At 49.4% G+C, this 18,925-nt stretch overlaps 1 protein-coding gene across 1 annotated transcript; it reads right to left on the reverse strand.

Moving 5' to 3' along the window:
• Positions 1-1,843: 1,843 nt before the first annotated feature.
• On the reverse strand, positions 1,844-14,869 carry CACFD1 (calcium channel flower domain containing 1). Its single transcript, XM_040406210.1, has 6 exons — positions 14,738-14,869; positions 12,557-12,799; positions 7,935-8,007; positions 6,685-6,810; positions 6,483-6,590; positions 1,844-4,658 (listed from the first exon to the last, which is right to left on the reverse strand). Exons 2-6 carry the CDS (start codon positions 12,678-12,680, stop codon positions 4,583-4,585), a joined length of 507 nt encoding a protein of 168 aa, XP_040262144.1. The 5' UTR covers positions 12,681-12,799; positions 14,738-14,869; the 3' UTR covers positions 1,844-4,582.
• Between the last annotated feature and the right edge of the window lie 4,056 nt (positions 14,870-18,925).

Consider the following 18,925-nt stretch of genomic DNA (forward strand, 5'->3'; position numbering starts at 1 on the left):
GCAAGAGGCAGCCGGACTAAAAGTACTGCACGTCGTAGCTTTATTTGGGCCGACAGGCTGTTCACCCGCTGGACTCCTCTGCCGCTAATGTGAAAGTACCCTCCGTTATGTGCCAATTCCATCCTTTCCGTTCTCCGGAGAGTCAGGTTAACGAAGCCTAATCATTAAAAAAAAATGAAAAAAAGGCCCAAATAACACAAAAAAAACATACCCAGGGATCAGCAACCTCCAGCTGTTCTGAAACTGCAACTCCCAACATGCTCCATTCACTTCTATGGGGGGTATAAGAACAGCCGAGCGAGTGTGCATGCTGGGAGTTATAGTTTCACAATAGCTGGAGTGACCTCTGCCATGGACTTCCAGCTAACAACTGGAGGTGGCGTTTTTTAACAAATATTTTTTTTTGAAAAAAAAAAAATGTATCTTCCAGTGGAGACGCACAAAGCTGAGAAAGAAGAGGCCGAGGCGGTTGGAGGTAGAGAGGCATTTTCTTTATTCACTGCATAGACAGGAAGGAAAAACGTCTTGAGACGAGAGAAACCGCTGGAAAGACATTACCTGAAGTCAGTGCAGCGGGCACCGCGTGGCGTCCTGTACCATGCTGTAGTGTATGAAGAATTACCCAGTGTACCCTACTGGTGAGACATACATTAACGCATTCTCTACGAGCTTTAAAGTCTCCGAACATGAAATCTATAAAATAACACAAACCTCCGCTCTTTTCCCTAGAAACAGCGCCACCCTTGTCTACAGGCTGTGCCCGGTATTGCAGGTCAGCTCCACTCATCTGCAATACCATACCCAGCCTATACAGAGGGTGGCGCTGTCCATGGATAAACAAGGTAAGGCCTAGTTCACACTCGTGGTCAGAAACACTGATCTTTCCACGCTGCTGCCTTATCTCTGCTGGTTGTGAACTAGGCCTAAGGTAAAGTCAGACAATCACCCGTACAAAACTGCCCCGACGACGTTCTTCCCTTTATACAGTAAAACCAACGAGCGTGTCCTCCTAAAACAGCGATACCAGTAAATAAGACGTCTCAAGTCGTCCTCTGCCGCCAAACCTGTTCAGCAGTTTCCTATTTTTATCCACAACTGAAGAAAGTTGAAGAAAGTTGGGCGACGACCAGTTTTCTCAGCCTCCAACCAGGTACGTAACGTCTCTAATTGAGTAGAACTGGGTGACAACTACCCAGGAAAACCGTAACGGCGACCACGCCGATCGTCACCCAGCTTTCCCTTAGAGTTTAAGGGGAGAGGTTCTTGCAGCGTGTTTGTAATTCCCTTATGTCAATATTAATCAATGGTAAAGGTTTCTAGGGCTTAGATCAGGCATCCTCAACCTGTTGTAAAACTACAACTCCCACAATGCCCTGCTGTAGGCTGATCGGGCAGGCTGGGAGTTGTAGTTTTGCAACAGCTGGGGGGCCGCAGTTTGAGGATGCCTGGCTTAGACGTATACAAGAAGCAGTGAGGTGTTTAAAGGGGTTCTCCAAGAAAGTACAAATGTTTATATAAGAAGTGTTAAAGGGGTTCTCCGCCTTCTGTGGGAGATACAGAGGTGTTTTGCTGCAGAACTTTAGGCAAGTGTATGTAACCCTGGCCATAGACATTAGATAGCGTTCAGGCAGCAACTATTCCTCCTAACCCCTCCCCCCATACACATGCACCCTCGGCTAAGCTGAGAATGCCATGCATGTGTTCTTAAAGGGCATCTGTCAGCAGATTTGTACCTATGACACCGGCTGAGCTGTTGGCAGCTGAAGGCGTCTGTGTTGGTCCCATGTTCATATGTTTCCTCTTTGCTGAGAAAAGTGATGTTTTAATATATGCAAATGAGCCTCTAGGAGCAACGGGGGCGTTACCATTACACCTAGAGTCTCTGCTGCGTCCACTGCACTTTGATTGACAGGGCCAGTCGTTATGAGGTTTTCTCTGTCTGGCCTGGTCAGAGTACAGAGGGAGCAGAGCCTCTAGGTGTAATGGTAACGCCCCCGTTGCTCCTAGAGGCTCATTTGCATATAGTAAAACATCATTTTTCTCAGCAATGAGGAAACATATGAACATGGGACCAACACAGATGCCTTCAGCTGCCAAGCGCACATGGAACAGGTCAGCCGGTGTCATAGGTACAAATCTGCTGACAGATGCCCTTAAATAGGGAAAGGGGTGGAAGCTGCTGCCAGGCGCCGTTTGATCTGCATTGACAACAGGATCGGGCATGTTGAAATCTAACTGCCCAATTCTTATCTGCCATCAGGGGCAGAGTTGGGACATCAGATGGCTACACATTACATGGTTGGCAGCCTCTGCTCACACTGCTGCAGCAGAGAACCCCTTTAAGATGTGGTCTTTGAGAGATGACCGACACTGCTCTCCTTCATGGGCCTACATATGAGGAGGTCAAGCAATGCTGGACCATCAGGTAACGGACAATAAATGTAGCGTACAGCAATTATGCCAGGTTTTTGGAGCACTCTGGCCTAAATAATAAATCTGCTGCAATGTATTATGCCCGGAGCACCTGGTGGTTTCCATTAGAGGTTTTTTTTCTAGGAATTTAATTATGATGCATCCTCAGGACCGGTGGGGCCTGCGACTCCCGACACCGATCGGCTGTTGAAGAGACTGTGGCACTCTGGTGACATCACGTCCTTCAGTCCCATTCAAGTGAAATACCGAGCACAGCCACTATATAATGTACGGCGCTGTGCTTGGTAAGCTGCGGCTCTCACCGATCCCCTCCCCCGAGGAGAGGCCATCCATATTAAACTCCTGGAAAACCCCCTTTAAAAGGTTGGCATAAGAAACAGTACCACTCTTAAGGTCCATTCAGACGTCCGTAAGTGTTTTGCGGTCCGCAGAACATGGATACCGGCCGCGTGCGTTCTGAATTTTGCGGACGGCACATGGTGGCCGGCCCTATGTTAGGAAATGCCTATTCTTGTCCGTGATTGCAGACAAGAATAGGACGCGCTCTATCTTTTTTCTGCGGGGCCGCGGAACGGAACTACGGAGGTGGCCAGCCGCGCGGTGTGTGCTATCTGCACCATTAAAAATGAATGGGTCTGCACCTGTTCCGCAAAATATTGCGGAACGGACGCGCAGACAGAAATACAGACTTCTGAATGAACCTTGAAAGAGGCTGAGCTGCAATACCAGATACAGCCCCTGGGCAAGAGTGGCGCTGTCTCTCCTAGAAAATTATTATTATTTTTTTTAAAACATCTGTGAGATTTCAGGAGAACCCCCTTTAAGTAAACCATCATGGCCGTGGTTGATGCGAATGGATGTACGCTCACTGCCTTGTGCGACAGGCTCCTGAAATCTACGCTCTATGTAAACAGTAAATTAACGGCTACAATCAAGTACATTCTACTAGTCCAAAGTTAAATTGCTGGTACTTCTTAAAGGGGCATAGTCACTGGTGTCCATCCAGGTGGCTGATGGCGAGTATCCCTTTAAAATCCATGGTTGCACCCAGACAACTACCCGTTCGGTCACCGAACTTTCTCTGCTCCTCCATCATGTAGCAGCATCGTGTGAAGGTAAATTCCAGGACTTTATGTCCATTCGGTCCATAGGGAGGATCGAGGGGCTTCCAGTTGTGTCCCCTGGGCTCTTGAAACTCAGCGACCGACCCGGTGAAGACCTCTTTGACCTACGTGACTGTAATAGTTACGGTAATTTCTACAGCCTATGTAACGCGCAGATTGGTGGGTGCCGATGGAGCGCCAATGGTTGGGAACCCTCTGCGACTACTAATAGCAATACTACGAGGGTGGTTTAAAAGGGGAGGGGGGATCCATATAAAAATGTTATGCCAAAATCAACAAAAGGTGTTGAGACCCCCAGAAAAGGGGCACCCTAATCACTTCTCATTTATGTGACTGGAGCGTCGGATCGGCATGTGCACACAGGGGACCCCCCCGTTCTCTTAGGGGCTCCAAGCGGTCAGATCCCAAAAGGATCATACATTCACCACCTACCCTACAAATAGGTGATAAATGGCGTTGACGCGATAACCCCTTTAACATGTGTGGTGAATCTTGGTCTCAGCAGGAAGACCCCACTAATCACACTGGGGATATGGCATAGACGTGCAAGATGGAAAATCCCTTTAAAAAGGGGCAACTAACCCCTTTTAGTTGCTTGTATAGTGGCGCATTATAAGTAGTGATCGGGGAAGAGAGGAGACTTCCCAGTTAGTGCCCCTTTAAACAATCCTGAAGACCCCCTTCCCAGTATTCGCCGATTTTGCCCTCTCCCTCCCGCACACCCAGTAAATTGTGCTGTAGATTCGGTATAATCTGAAGAAACTGAGATAAAACCGCGGAAACAAAGAACAGACCCCCCCCCCCCCCCCCCCCTTATTGTACCAAACCTCACCCTAAGGGCAGAGTTCCACCAAATGCACCACAAGACGACCCCTCGCAGGAAGACTCCCATTGTATCCGACCACCGCTGCGCTGCCGGGGATTCGCCAGGTTTATAGTCTTTAAAACGCACATCAAAAATCAGTGTAAAAAAAGTTAAAAAGTTAAAAAGTGAATGAGAGAAGAACGTTGCGGTGCGGAGCTCCTTAGGTCCCGGCCTGCTTCTCTTCATCCGGCTGCTTCTTCTGCTGCTGGAGTTTTGCGTAAGCGACAGCGTCACCCCTGTAATGTGAAGGCAGAGGGGCAATTAAAGGGGTTGTGTCACCTCATACATTGGGGGCATAGAAATGAATGGAGGGCGTTTTCCTGATTGAGCCCCTGGCCTACGCTGTGAAAAGGGTTCCCCAGCCGATGGGTGGCCAGATGATACCTACTCAAATCAGTGATGTAAGTTCTTTATCCTTTATACTTAATAACGGACATAAGATCGCTATATACTGTATTTTTCACCCTATAAGACACACTTTTTCCCCCCTAGAAGTGGGAGGAAAATGTCAGTTCATCTTATGGGGTGAATACTAATGAGCACTTCTATTATGGAAGCGCTCATTAGTACAGTAGGAGCGGTGAATACGGTGCTCTGTGCTCGCTGCTCTCTGGTCTTTGTCTGCCGTGCTGCGAGTGTGATCTGCATAAAGCATGAGGATGTAGGCGCGCTCTCAACGCGCGCTGTGCAACGTCGGGTCACAGCAGGAAGAGCGCTGGAGGAGAGGAGAGCTGATTATTATTTTTTTGTCTGATATGAGGTCTGATTAACATTGGGGTCTCTGATCTGAGGTTCTTACACTTCCACCTCTAAAACCTAGGTGCGTCTTATAGGGTGAAAAATATGGTGTGAGTATATATATATGTAAAATTATATTATTAGCGTACACCCAGGTCCCTCACATTGAATATACTTACCTGGCTCTCGGCGCCGGGGGGGGGGGGCAGGTAAGTAGAATCAGTGTGAGGGGCCTGGGCCTATGGGGGACATTTTTTAGTCTCGGATAACCCCTTTAATGAAGTGCTGTTATTACCTTTATTGAAGTGTGCGATGCAAAATGTAAAGAATATCCAAACTTGAAATTGTGCATTCATCTGCAAAACACATGACGCAAGGGGGGGCAGGTCACCACTGAGGCCAGTGATTGGCTGCAGTGGTGTGAAAGCAGATGTTGACAGCGGGGACCTGATCGGGGCAGTGAAGGCGCTGGGACACAGAGGCAGAGAGCAAGCTTCCCTTTGCACATCTGAGTAGAAGGTGGGGGTGTCTGCCAAAGCCCCTCTTAGGCTACGTCTACACGACGACATTTGTAGCGCAACATTTTGTTGCACTAACGTCGCGCGACAATTTTTATAATGGCAGTCTATGGTGTCGCACTGCAACATGCTGCGACTGCGACGCAACAGTCGCAGAAAATCCATTCGAGATGGATTTTTCTGCGACTGTTGCGTCGCAGCATGTTGCATGTTGCAGTGCGACACCATAGACTGCCATTATAAAAATTGTCGCGCGACATTAGTGCAACAAAATGTTGCGCTACAAATGTTGCAGTGTAGTTGTGCCCTATCTGTCGCGCGACAAATGTCGTCGTGTAGACGTAGCCTAAAACTCATAAAAAATCCTTATTACCTAGCTTTCCCAGATATGTCACGGAGGGGGGCCCCCACCCAGCCACAGATTCCATCCATTCCTTTCATTTACAGGGGGGCCATCATTCTGCATTTTGCCTCCAGTGCTCCATGCAGGGGAACTGCACGGTCGTATACAACCCCTCAGCATAAGATCTATTCGCTTGAGGTTTCAGGAGGCAGATCCGCGGCCACTCAAAGGGCATTTTATAGATGTGCTCTTTAGCGGTTGTGAGACTACAACTCCTAGCATGCACTGACGGGGGCCAAGCCATAAAGGCACGCTGTGAGTTATGGTCACAACAAGATGGAAATCCAGCGGAGAAGACGCCAATTTAGCGACAGGTTCTCTTTAAACCGGTATACGGTGCCTCACTGAAGTGCCTACTGGTCTAGAGGGAATGACAGGAAAAGAAAAAAGCCATATCTTACTTCTTCCCCAAGGCAGATAATCCGTACAGCACTCCCGTTGCAAAGGCGATCGCGTTGCCAAAAAGAGTGGTTATACCGAAGCTGAGAAATATGGGAAACAGCGCCATCCTGTGGAGAAGAAACACAAGATCAGCCCACAGCTACGGAGGGTAGAGCAGCGAGTACCAGAATCCCTCAGGTTTGCGCCCACGTATTACCGTACCCGCAGTAGAAGAACGCCTTCTGCCAGGGCCTCAACCTATCCACTTTACTCGCGACCACATTTGCAAACTCGATGAACTGGCAGCAGAATGGCGCCTCACACAGGAACAGGACCAGCGCGTTCACCCTGCGGGGAGGAAGCAATCCGAGAAACATTACCTCCTACCAAGTCTACAACATCATGGCCTCTGCACCTACTAAACGGCCCCTTCCTTCCCCCTATATTCTAATTAGGGGGTTCCTATGGGCCACAAGGAATCACATGGCGCAGGTCGAAGCGTCGGGTAATTTGAAGATGATGGCGACTGAAGGGCAGAAACAGAGAATATTGTTTCCCTCGTCAATAGTGTACTGCGAGCACTGGTGCCTTCACAAACTGCTGATCGTCGATGTCCTGGGTGTCGGACCCCCACTGATCGGATACTGATGACCTATCCTGAGGATAGGTCATCAGTAAAAAAATAAAAATAAACGTAGAAAACGCCTTGTCTGATTTTCTAATATCCTATTAGTCCATTCCATGTTGGGATCCCCCTTTCGGGACCCTCATCTGTAAGCTAGAGCCGCTACAAAGAGTTAATTTTGCTCTGGAGGATCCAGCATGTCCGTACATTACACAGATAACCCCCATCCATTTGAATGGGAACAGTGCAATGCTTGGTTTCCCCTGTGGTGGCGCTGCAGAGGAAATGCACATAAAAAGGGGAGTCCATGCCAATATATATACACATATGAGGAGAGCTGCAGCACCACCCTGTGTCGGGACAAGGATACTGCAGCTGGGAAAAGCAAAAGGGAAACATGATAGGAAAGCTATGATAAAGCACAAGGGGACAGGACGTCGTAAGCCGAGCTGTCCTAATGACACCCTGCCGGACGACCGCTGGCTGAAAATAAACTGTTACCTCCGCCCAAATCTAAATATTACCCAGATAGCGTGACGAAGAAGGTGCTGGAGAGTTCAGCAAGAACTACCCAGTGCCCAAAGGCCCAGCCCTGAGTAACTCTGTCAATACATTCCATTTATCCTCATCATACTCCAGAGCTGCATTCATAATTCTGCAGCTTTCACAGCCAAAACCTACTCCCTAAGCTAGTGATCTGCTGCAGAAAAGCCCTGAACTGCCTCACTGCATAACGGGAGCTCTGCTAAAAACGGATAGCGGTGGCGACAAACTTGTTGACTCCATTTGTCAAGGCAGTCCTGGACTAGAACACTCATCGTTCGTATTAGTTAGCGGATCTACTTACATCATGAAGACTCCAGCTGCAATGTTCATTGGGTTGATGGTGATGCAGTTCCACAGGCCGGCAACGGCGCAGGCTGTAAGAGAAGAAGGACAGGGAACACTCTAAATTTCGACTTCCGCTCAAGTGAACGCTGACTGGTTGGCATGCAGTACCAGATTTCCCCTATAGTGGCCACTGCAGAGGTAATTAAATGGCCAAGCCATCAGGAATCTGCAGCGGCCCTGGCGAGGATGTTAAAGGGGTTGTCCATATGGGCTAGAATAGGCCATCAATGCCAGATAGGAGCGGGTCCCACCTCTCTAGAGAACAGGGCCCCTCGAAGGAGAGAACACCGCGCATGTGCAGCGTTGCTCTTCATCCATCTACATGGGAGTGAGCGCACTTGACTATAGCGCCGCCACCTCGCCATAATCCCCCATAGGAATGCGTTCGGCTGTTTTCTCAACTCCCATGGCAGTGAACGGAGGCCGGCCACACCTGTGTACATTTCGTGGGCCCCGTTCTGGATACAGGAGCCGGTCCCAGATGTGCTGCAGACTTAAAGGGGTGTTCTCATCAGCCCCCCCCCCCCCCCCCATGCCCTTAATCACTGCGTAATGAAAAGTTCTGCAATGTTGTAATTTACTTTGAGTACCAAGTCCTCGCCATATATAAGATACCTGCATGCTGTCAACGAATGGAGTCATTTTGAATCATTTTACATCTAGAGTCTAAAAACCCATCAAATGTCCGGTTCGTTGCCGTAGACCGCCCTGCAGCGAACCCTGCTCCTGTCCGAGGAGGAGGCCTGGACAAGCTTCCAGTCTCCGAATACAAATGGACTGACAGCCAGCGGAGATATTGAAAATGGAACGTAAGCACAAAGTGCATTCAGAGGTTGCAGGTTATGGCTGAATGATGAGCTGTGCGGCTCCGGTTACGCAATGCCGGCCTATGGGGCACAGTGTCACTATAGGACGACGCGGCATCCAAGTGGGGCTGTACATGGGCAGCGTCCGCAGGGAGCGCCAGGTTTGGGAAGCAGAGCTCAGTGTAATGCCAGGCTGAATGCGGGCAGAAGACAAAGCCACAAATAGCTGTGCCCGGCCCCCCAGCCCCGTCACGGTGAGCTGCCGTGCTCATTAATAGTGCATAGCCCCTCTACATACGATACCCCCACCCCTCTCAGCTGACAGCACCCGGAACAAAGCCCGGTATTCTTAACCAGTGTAACATCAGCCGCACGGGGTGACGGGCGCAGAGCGTGGGAAGGCGCAGGCAGCGCATAATTACTGCCGGCTGCAAGGGTTAAAGGAGATTTTACTTGTTTTAAAAAAAAGGAAAAGGAAGGGGGGTCAGAACATGGGAATTTCCAGGTTTGGCCCTTCCATAGGGTCCATTCACACGTCCGCAAGTTTGGTCCGGATCCGTTCCGGATTGTGCAGAACGGGTGCGGACCCATTCATTTCCAATGTGCTGTCCGCATCCGCAAAAAAAAATAGAACATGTCCTATACTTGTCCGCAGACACGGACAAGAAAAGGTATTTCTATTACGTACCGGCCATGTGCGGTCCGCAAAATGCGGAACGCACATGGCCGGGTGTCCGTGCTTTGCGGATCCGCAATTTGCGGAACGCAAAACACTTGCGGACGTGTGAATGGACCCTTAAAGGGGCTCCCCACCCAAATGCATCTTGACAAAAAATCGGATTAGACAGACGGCTGGGTTTGCTAGGGATGCATTCAGAAAATGCACAGAAATGACTCAGTGTGAACAGACCCTTACAGGGCTGCGCTATTTTTCCTGGCAGAATCGGCAACGGACGCGCAGATGTGAACAGCGCCTGATATAAGGAGGTAATAAACGCTGGCAGATGGCGGTCGGCATAGTCATCAATAATAATGGTCCTCCTAAATATCAGTCCCCTCCCCCGCAAGGGTCAGGACAGGAGAGGCCGGTGACGCCCAAACTTCCTGACCTTCACTAATCCCACACAACAGATGGACGGGAGCCAGCAACACAATCAGATAAACCGGATCACCTGGTGACAGCACCCGCTCAGGCGACTGCGCAGGGGCCCCGCATCCCTGGTCAGGCTGTCACTGCCAGCAAAGAAAGGCGATCAGTAAAGTTATCAGTGTGCACTAGGGCAAGGCATTAGAGCAGCGGGCAGGGCATGATGGGAGTTGTAGTGTCATCCGCAGGCTGCAGACACACAGTCGGACGGAGGGCTTCCAGACAACAGTATTTCAGATTTAGGCCTCATGCACACGACCGTTGTTTTATTCCGTGTCCGTTGCGCCGTTTTTTGTGATTTTCAATGGGTCCGTTGAAAACTCGGCTAATGCACCGTTTGTCATCCGCATCCGTGATCCGTGGTTCCAGTCCGTCAAAAAAAATATAACCTGTCCTATTATTTTTGCGGAAAACGGTTCGTGGGCCCATTCAAGTCAATGGGACCGCTAAAGAACGCGGAGGCACACAAGATTGTCATCTGCGTCCGTTTTTTTCCTATCATTTGCATGGCAAACCTGTCAGACTTTTTTTTTTTACATTTCTTTATGTCTGGTGATCCTCAACAAAAATAAAGGAAGACAGACGGAAACAAAAACGGATCACGGAACAACGAACCCCATTTTGCGGAACGGAACACAACAACGGTCGTGTGCATGAGGCCTTAGGCCTCTTTCACAAAACCGGGTGTTTTTTTTCCCTGTTTGCGGACCGTTTTTTGCATTCCGTATACGGAACCATTCATTTAAAAAAAACTGAATGTACTCCGTAGGCATTCCGTTTCCGTTGAAAGATAGAACAAGTCCTATTATTGCCCGCAAATCACGTTCCGTGGCTCCATTCAAGTCTATGTGTCTGCAAAAAAAACTAAACACATACGGAATTGCATCCGTATGTCTTCCGTGTCCGTTCCGTTTTTGCGGAACCATCTATTGAATATTTTATGCCCAGCCCAATTTTTTCTATGTAATTACAGTATACTGTAAAAACGGAACGGTAACAAAAAACGGAACAACGGATCCGCAAAATACTGAAAAAGCCATACGGTCATGTGAAAGAGGCCTTAACCAGGAATCCGGAGATATTTTACAATATAACAGAAAATCCAATAATCAGGCATCGTCCGTGGATTCAGGTTCATAGGAATTGTCCATATCTATTGAGCAATTGTCTCTTTTGGCGGCCCGGTCGGATCATTGTTTTTAGGTAGTATTAATTTACAGGGTTACATAAAAAAAACAGTCCTACCATTTTTTGGATACGGAGGTCACAATAGGGGTATGAATTTGCTGTACAGGTGGATATATAATATGTATGTTTGATTAAAGGCCATCTATATGCAGGATCAACCCTAATACTGCCTGGTAGGGTGGATCCTGATGAGTAAAACAATACCTCAATCATACAGATACATCACGGCATTCCTGAGTAACTTCACTTTTTACTAATATGTACATTAGGCCTTTGGAGCACCAGGGTTTGGCCACTCTCCTCCTTGGAGCACCAGGGTTTGGCCACTCTCCTCCTTGGAGCACCAGGGTTTGGCCACTCTCCTCCTTGGAGCACCAGGGTTTGGCCACTCTCCTCCTTGGAGCACCAGGGTTTGGCCACTCTCCTCCTTGGAGCACCAGGGTTTGGCCACTCTCCTCCTTGGAGCACCAGGGTTTGGCCACTCTCCTCCTTGGAGCACCAGGGTTTGGCCACTCTCCTCCTTGGAGCACCAGGGTTTGGCCACTCTCCTCCTTGGAGCACCAGGGTTTGGCCACTCTCCTCCTTGGAGCACCAGGGTTTGGCCACTCTCCTCCTTGGAGCACCAGGGTTTGGCCACTCTCCTCCTTGGAGCACCAGGGTTTGGCCACTCTCCTCCTTGGAGCACCAGGGTTTGGCCACTCTCCTCCTTAGAGCACCAGGGTTTGGCCACTCTCCTCCTTAGAGCACCAGGGTTTGGCCACTCTCCTCCTTAGAGCACCAGAGCTCCTCCACTCTGCGTCGATGGCCACTCTCTCTTTCACTTGATCCTGTGATTTAGCGCCTGCGCAGTAGATTACACTATCAGCACATGTGCAGTAGATCTGCCGCTCCGGCATCAGAGTTGACTACGACCTGATGACATCATCCTCTCCACCCAGAAGATGATCAGCTTCCTTCCGGTGGAGGATGACGTCATCGGCGATGCTGGAGAGGCAGATCTGCTGTTCATGCGCCAATTGTGTAGTCTACAGCGCATATGCGAGTTTACAGGGCCGGATGAGAAATCAGGCCCTGAAACCACTGAGGAATGGTGGAACGGATCTGCAGAACTGAGGTGTTGTTTTACTCAGCAGGATCAACCCTACCCAGGCAGTATGCCTGGTTTAATAAAGGTATATCTTGCTGATAGATGTTCTTTAACTAAGTTAAATTAATTAATTAATTAATTAATTAGTCTCATCAACCAGAGTTCTTCCCTGTGAGGGGCTACCCCCGCTGGTGGAGAATCTCTGTCTCCAAACGGCGGCTCTCCAGCTGTTGAAAAACTACAACTCCCAGCATGCAGCTGTGGTCCCTGGTGGCCGTTGTAGTTTTGCAATAGTTGGTAAGCCACAAGATGAAGGCCAGAAATCTATGGCTGGGCAGATCAGTACTTACATATGCCCCCGAGGACCCCGGCGAGCCGACACATCAAGCGGTACCACCATGTCATGCCATCGTCCGGAGCCGTGGTGGCGGGCGGGTTCCCCTGCGCTGCTGCGTCTGGCTCTACTGTGCTCATCTTGGAGGTGTCTTGGGTAGCGATCGGAGTTCTTGGCGCCTGCGCTGCAGAATCTGGGGTGGATCAGGGCGTCTTCTCATAAGCTGGAACCTACATGCTCCACACGACTGTATGACCTCCTGTAGAGAGAACAGATTCAGATGGTCATCCACTCACCTCGCACCATACATGAAGCATGAATCAATGGATCTAAGAACTAACACTGCTCATCCTGAGCCACCTGATTCATGAACATAATTCTTGCAGTAAACCATGACACCAATATCGTAAGAGCCAGAAGCATGGATAAGGGCTGGTAAAAACGACTGCAGAACATCTGATCGACAGAAGGGCGGTGTTTTGGGTTCCAGACGATCAGATAACGATAGACCATCAGCCTGCGGAGCCTGGAAAGCCCCTTTAAATGGGGCTGTCTCACTTAAAAGGGGCAATCTAGCAGTGGTGGTCGCGCTTGCACACTAAAGGAAACGGAGCGGGTGTGCATAGGCCGGCGCTTTTATCTATATTGCTGGATTGCAGGGTGGTCATAACCATGGAAACAAGCAGTGTATAATGTGATGGAAAAGGAAGCAATATGGAGAATCACAATACATTAGTAAGTGCCTTGTATTAACTTTCTCTACACAATAAACGCTATTTGCTGAAGTGACGCGGCCCCTTTAAGGACCACAATGTAAGGCGGGTGTGACGGCGAGACTTGATGGCCCATGACCAGAGGAGCCACGTCTGTCAGTCTCTCCTTAGCACAGTGCACCAGCCGCTAAGAGAACAGCAGCGCGACGGACTCCACACTAATCACTGGGCTCTTCATTAGAAAACTAGTCTATCTTTAAAAAAAAAAAATATATATATATATATAGATATGGGAGCGAGGGCAAGAGAGAGAGCGATCTAGAGCAAAAGAGAGAGAGCGCGAGAGCGATCTAGAGCAAAAGAGAGAGAGAGGGAGCGCGAGAGCGATCTAGAGCAAAAGAGAGAGAGAGAGAGCGCGAGAGCGATCTAGAGCAAAAGAGAGAGAGAGAGAGAGAGAGCGCGAGAGCGATCTAGAGCAAAAGAGAGAGAGAGAGCGCGAGAGCGATCTAGAGCAAAAGAGAGAGAGAGAGAGAGAGAGCGCGAGAGCGATCTAGAGCAAAAGAGAGAGAGAGAGCGCGAGAGCGATCTAGAGCAAAAGAGAGAGAGAGAGAGAGAGCGCGAGAGCGATCTAGAGCAAAAGAGAGAGAGAGAGCGCGAGAGCGATCTAGAGCAAAAGAGAGAGAGAGAGAGCGCGAGAGCGATCTAGAGCAAAAGAGAGAGAGAGAGAGCGAGAGCGATCTAGAGCAAAAGAGAGAGAGAGAGCAAAAGAGAGCGATGCGATCTAGAGCAAAAGAGAGTGAGAAAAAGAGCGAGATCGAGCAAAAGAGAACGAGAGCGAGCAAAAGATAGCGAGAGCGATCTAGAGCAAAAGAGAGCGAGAGCGATCTAGAGCAAAAGAGAGCGAGCAAAAGAGAGCGATGCGATCTAGAGCAAAAGAGAGCGAGAGCGATCTAGAGCAAAAGAGAGCGAGCAAAAGAGAGCGAGAGCGATGCGATCTAGAGCAAAAGAGAGCGAGAGCGATCTAGAGCAAAAGAGAGCGATGCGATCTAGAGCAAAAGAGAGTGATCGAGAACAAGCTAGAGTGGGCTAAAGAGCGAACTAGAGCGGCGGATCATCGAGGGTCTGGACGCTGCGGACGGCATCGTGATCACATGACCCGAGCCTGTCTGACTAGGAGATCACATGACCCAGGTGCTCTGGAAACTAATATTCAGCCTAGCAGTGTCCATGAAACACCAATGACAAACGGACCAAACACGGATCCTTCACGGATGTGTGAACGAGGCCGAGAAGCAGTCCGACTCCATTTCTGTCACTTCCCCAGGCTCTACCCCTGTGTGATTAGGTCAGTGCCCTGCAGAAGCTATGATGGTTGTCGGCTAGCTCTGCTGCCACCCAGGACCTTAAATAACAGCCACATTATAATCCTCGTGTAACCTGCCCCTATAGGAATGAGAATATATATACACACACAGGAAACGCACCTCCGAGAGCCCCGCTCCTCCGGCACCGGCCCCGGTATCCCTCCGCTGCCCGCAGCCTCCAGCCGGGATCCTGATGACAATAGAAGAACACGTCGCTACCAGCGCAATGCATGCCGGGAGGGAACCTACAGCTGGGGAGGGGGAGGGGTTACACGGTGACGTCACGTTGGAAACACCCTCCCCAAGCGAATTTTCCCTCAGCTAATGATCCTGACCTGAAAGGCAACCGTCGCCCGTAGCAACCAATGAGATCGCTGCTTTCATTTTACAGCTGTAAGTAATTCTGCACTCTGATTGGCTGCTGTGGGTGACCGCTCCGCGCGCCAGTTTTTATGCACGGATGAGGTGTACGGGGCTTAGAGCTGCGCCCATTGGACGCCCTGGAGGTACATGACTGAAAGTAACGCGTAATGTATCTTCACCAGTGGTTACATTATGTACACGTGTTGCGCAAAATACTGGACATGTTTTGGGGGCGCCAATGGTTTGATCATATTCTTAGTTTTGCACCTTAAAAACCATTGTTTTCCGGTCATTTTAATATAAAATACTGCGAGACCAGTGTAAGGAATGAAGGGAAGAAAATATCCATAAAACAGGAAGAATCCCTCCTCTTCACCCATTCCAATGCAGCCCCTGAACCATGTGGCCCTATGCAGGAGCCCAGTTTGCCCATTCTAGCGTCCGTGTGGCATCCACATGTTTTGCACACCCATTCGGCGTCATTTAGACAAAAAAAATTGTCGTGAGTCCCCTTTGTGACAATATTTAGTGGCACGCCCGGTTTTAGTCTATGATCGGCAGTCGGGTGGGACAGGGCGTGCCCCTGCAAATTCACGCTTGGAAACAGTCTTCAATGTTGGCGAAAAACGACTCCAGCCAGGGGCACGGACCGCCGTAGATGCGTCTAATTTATAGGGGGGGGGGGGGGGGGGAATCATAGACCGGCCTTAGTAAATGACCCCTCTTGACTTTAGTGGGTCCGTGGGCCGTCCAGTTTTTTTCTTTTCTTTTTGTGGACCCCATAGAAATGAACGTGAAGAGCGTCCGACCCGCAAAAAAAATGCGGATCCCAAATACGGCCGTGTGCAGGAGGCTTAACATGGAGACTGTACTGATGTCGGTTCGCTCGGTGCGGCTAATCTGACGTGGTGATGAGGACGCACGGAAACATCAATAAAAGGGACTAATTAGGAGCAGAGCGGATATAACAGAGAGGGATCATCTTCTCCCCCCTATGTGACATCCAGAGAGCAGGCGTGCGCCCACTGATCTCGGAGCATTGCAGATTCTGTCAAAAATACGGGACAGAATAGCGGATCCTTTTTTTTTGCGGTTCACAAAAAACAAATTGCATTCCGCATTTTTGCAGACCCATAGACTTTAGGCCTCATGCACACGGACGTTTTTTTTTGCGGTTCGCAAAAACATTTTCCGTTGTTCCGTGATCCGTGTTCTTCCGTGGGTCTTCCTTGATTTTTGGAGGATCCACGGACATGAAAAATGAAAAAGTCAAGTTTGCCATTGAAATGATAGGAAAAAACGGACACGGATCACGGACGCGGATCACGGACGCGTATGACAATCTTGTGTGCATCCGTGATTTTTCACGGACCCATTGACTTGAATGGGTCCGCGAACTGTTGACCGTGAAAAAAATAGGACAGGTCATATTTTTTTCACGGCCAGGAAACACGGATCACGGATGCGGCTGCCAAACAGTGCATTTTCCGATTTTTCCACGGACCCATTGAAAGTCAGGGGGTCCACGAAAAAAAACGGAAAACGGAACCACGGACGCGAATGCACAAAACGGTCGTGTGCATGAGGCCTTAACGGGGCCAAGTCCTGATTTTCACTGACAAGTATAGGACATGTTTTGTTTGCTTTGCAGGACATGGAACGGAAGAATAGATGCGGACAGCACACGGAGCGCGGTCCGCATCTTTTGGGTCCCCATAGACGTGAATGGGTCCGCATCTAATCCGCAAAAATGTGAAAAAAGCAACATACGGCCACCCACAGGATAGGTCATCAGTATGTGATCAGTGGGGGTGCTGGGAGTGGGACCGCCACAGATCAGCTGTTTAGAGAGGCTGTAGCCTTCTCACAGCTTATACCAAGCACAGCGCCTCCCATTGTATAGTGGCAGTGCTCGGTATTGCAGCTCCGCTCCATTAGCTGGAATGGGACTGAGCTGCATCTAGGCCACGTGACTGACAAACGTGACGTCACATGGCCTAGGGAGCGGCAGCAGCGCTCACCAGAGCACCGTAGTCTCTTCAAAGAGCTGGTCCATGGGACCCCTGCCAATCAGATCCTGAGAATGGGTCATTAGTATTAAACACGCAGAAAACGCCTTTGAAGCGTAGGCTCATACCTCTAGGTGCCATGCAGCCTGAGATATGGCCTGACACCAGCCTCCTGCCAGTAATGCCGGCTAAGCCATGGTTTACCGGCCATATGGTAGCCTTCGTCAGGACCTGCCACCCCCACCAATCCGCTGTTTTTGACAGCCTGTAATCAAAACATTGGATGGAGACAAAAGGCTCCGTCCTCTGTGTAGTGGCCTTGCCAGGGTACTGCAGTTTGTAATGGGATCGAGCAGCCCCTTTAAATTGTTTCAAGCTTTGAGTGTAAGAGGGGGAGTCCCACCTTTCGTGTATGACGTCTGTCCTCTTTGTTGCCCTCCTACTGGCGTCTGATGTATAAAGGGGGTTTGAACGGAGCCGAGCACCAATCAGGTTAGTGTCAGCAGGCTGACGACCAATCAGATGTCAAGCCTCAGTCCAGGGGAGGAGACAGCAAGAGGCAGTTGAGGGGAAGATGGCAGTTAGGAAGAGGGAGCGTCTGATGCCCTCCATAGTGTGGCCCTGACAAGAGAGCCCTGATCCACGTGCCCCGCCACATGTGGTTAGCGCGAGTTGTCAGAGACTGTGGCTGAGATTTATAACCTTAGGGATGTGTGCCTCAGTGAAAGACTGAAACCGTCAAGTGGAATACAGAAATCCTATACTGTATACACGATAGTTGCGTATAGAAAAAGGTCTAGCCCTCAGATATAGCAGAGCTTAGCGGTTACAGTCACCACTGGCTGCAGAGCTTGACGGTTACAGTGTTATTATAAGCTCGGCAGCTGACCCGTCCATCAGGGTATTCCTTAGAATAAAGACCTAGGCTGAATACATTTCAAACATAGCTTTTACTCTTTATAATTAAAAGGATAAACCCACCTAGTGCTCAAATAAACGGTGAGAAACTGTACACTGCGTGCAGAATTATTAGGCAAATGAGTATTTTGACCACATCATCCTCTTTATGCATGTTGTCTTACTCCAAGCTGTATAGGCTCGAAAGCCTACTACCAATTAAGCATATTTGGTGATGTGCATCTCTGTAATGAGAAGGGGTGTGGTCTAATGACATCAACACCCTATATTAGGTGTGCATAATTATTAGGCAACTTCCTTTCCTTTGGCAAAATGGGTCAAAAGAAGGACTTGACAGGCTCAGAAAAGTCAAAAATAGTGAGATATCTTGCAGAGGGATGCAGCACTCTTAAAATTGCAAAGCTTCTGAAGCGTGATCATCGAACAATCAAGCGTTTCATTCAAAATAGTCAACAGGGTCGCAAGAAGCGTGTGGAAAAACCACGGCGCAAAATAACTGCCCATGAACTGAGAAAAGTCAAGCGTGCAGCTGCCAAGATGCCACTTGCCACCAGTTTGGCCATATTTCAGAGCTGCAACATCACTGGAGTGCCCAAAAGCACAAGGTGTGCAATACTCAGAGACATGGCCAAGGTAAGAAAGGCTGAAAGACGACCACCACTGAACAAGACACACAAGCTGAAACGTCAAGACTGGGCCAAGAAATATCTCAAGACTGATTTTTCTAAGGTTTTATGGACTGATGAAATGAGAGTGAGTCTTGATGGGCCAGATGGATGGGCTGGTAAAGGGCAGAGAGCTCCAGTCCGACTCAGACGCCAGCAAGGTGGAGTACTGGTTTGGGCTGGTATCATCAAAGATGAGCTTGTGGGGCCTTTTCGGGTTGAGGATGGAGTCAAGCTCAACTCCCAGTCCTACTGCCAGTTTCTGGAAGACACCTTCTTCAAGCAGTGGTACAGGAAGAAGTCTGCATCCTTCAAGAAAAACATGATTTTCATGCAGGACAATGCTCCATCAC

Source organism: Bufo bufo, chromosome 8, assembly GCF_905171765.1.
Source record: "Bufo bufo chromosome 8, aBufBuf1.1, whole genome shotgun sequence".
Taxonomy (NCBI): Eukaryota; Metazoa; Chordata; class Amphibia; order Anura; family Bufonidae; genus Bufo; species Bufo bufo.

Coding starts and splice junctions, on each gene's coding strand:
- CACFD1 (XM_040406210.1), bottom strand. CDS start 12,680: ATGAGCACAGTAGAGCCAGACGCAGCAGCGCAGGGGAACCCGCCCGCC. Junction 8,008..12,556: donor CGGGGTCCTCGGGGGCATAT/GTAAGTACTGAT, acceptor CTTCTCTTACAG/CCTGCGCCGTTGCCGGCCTG. Junction 6,811..7,934: donor GCAGCTGGAGTCTTCATGAT/GTAAGTAGATCC, acceptor TCCTCCCCGCAG/GGTGAACGCGCTGGTCCTGT.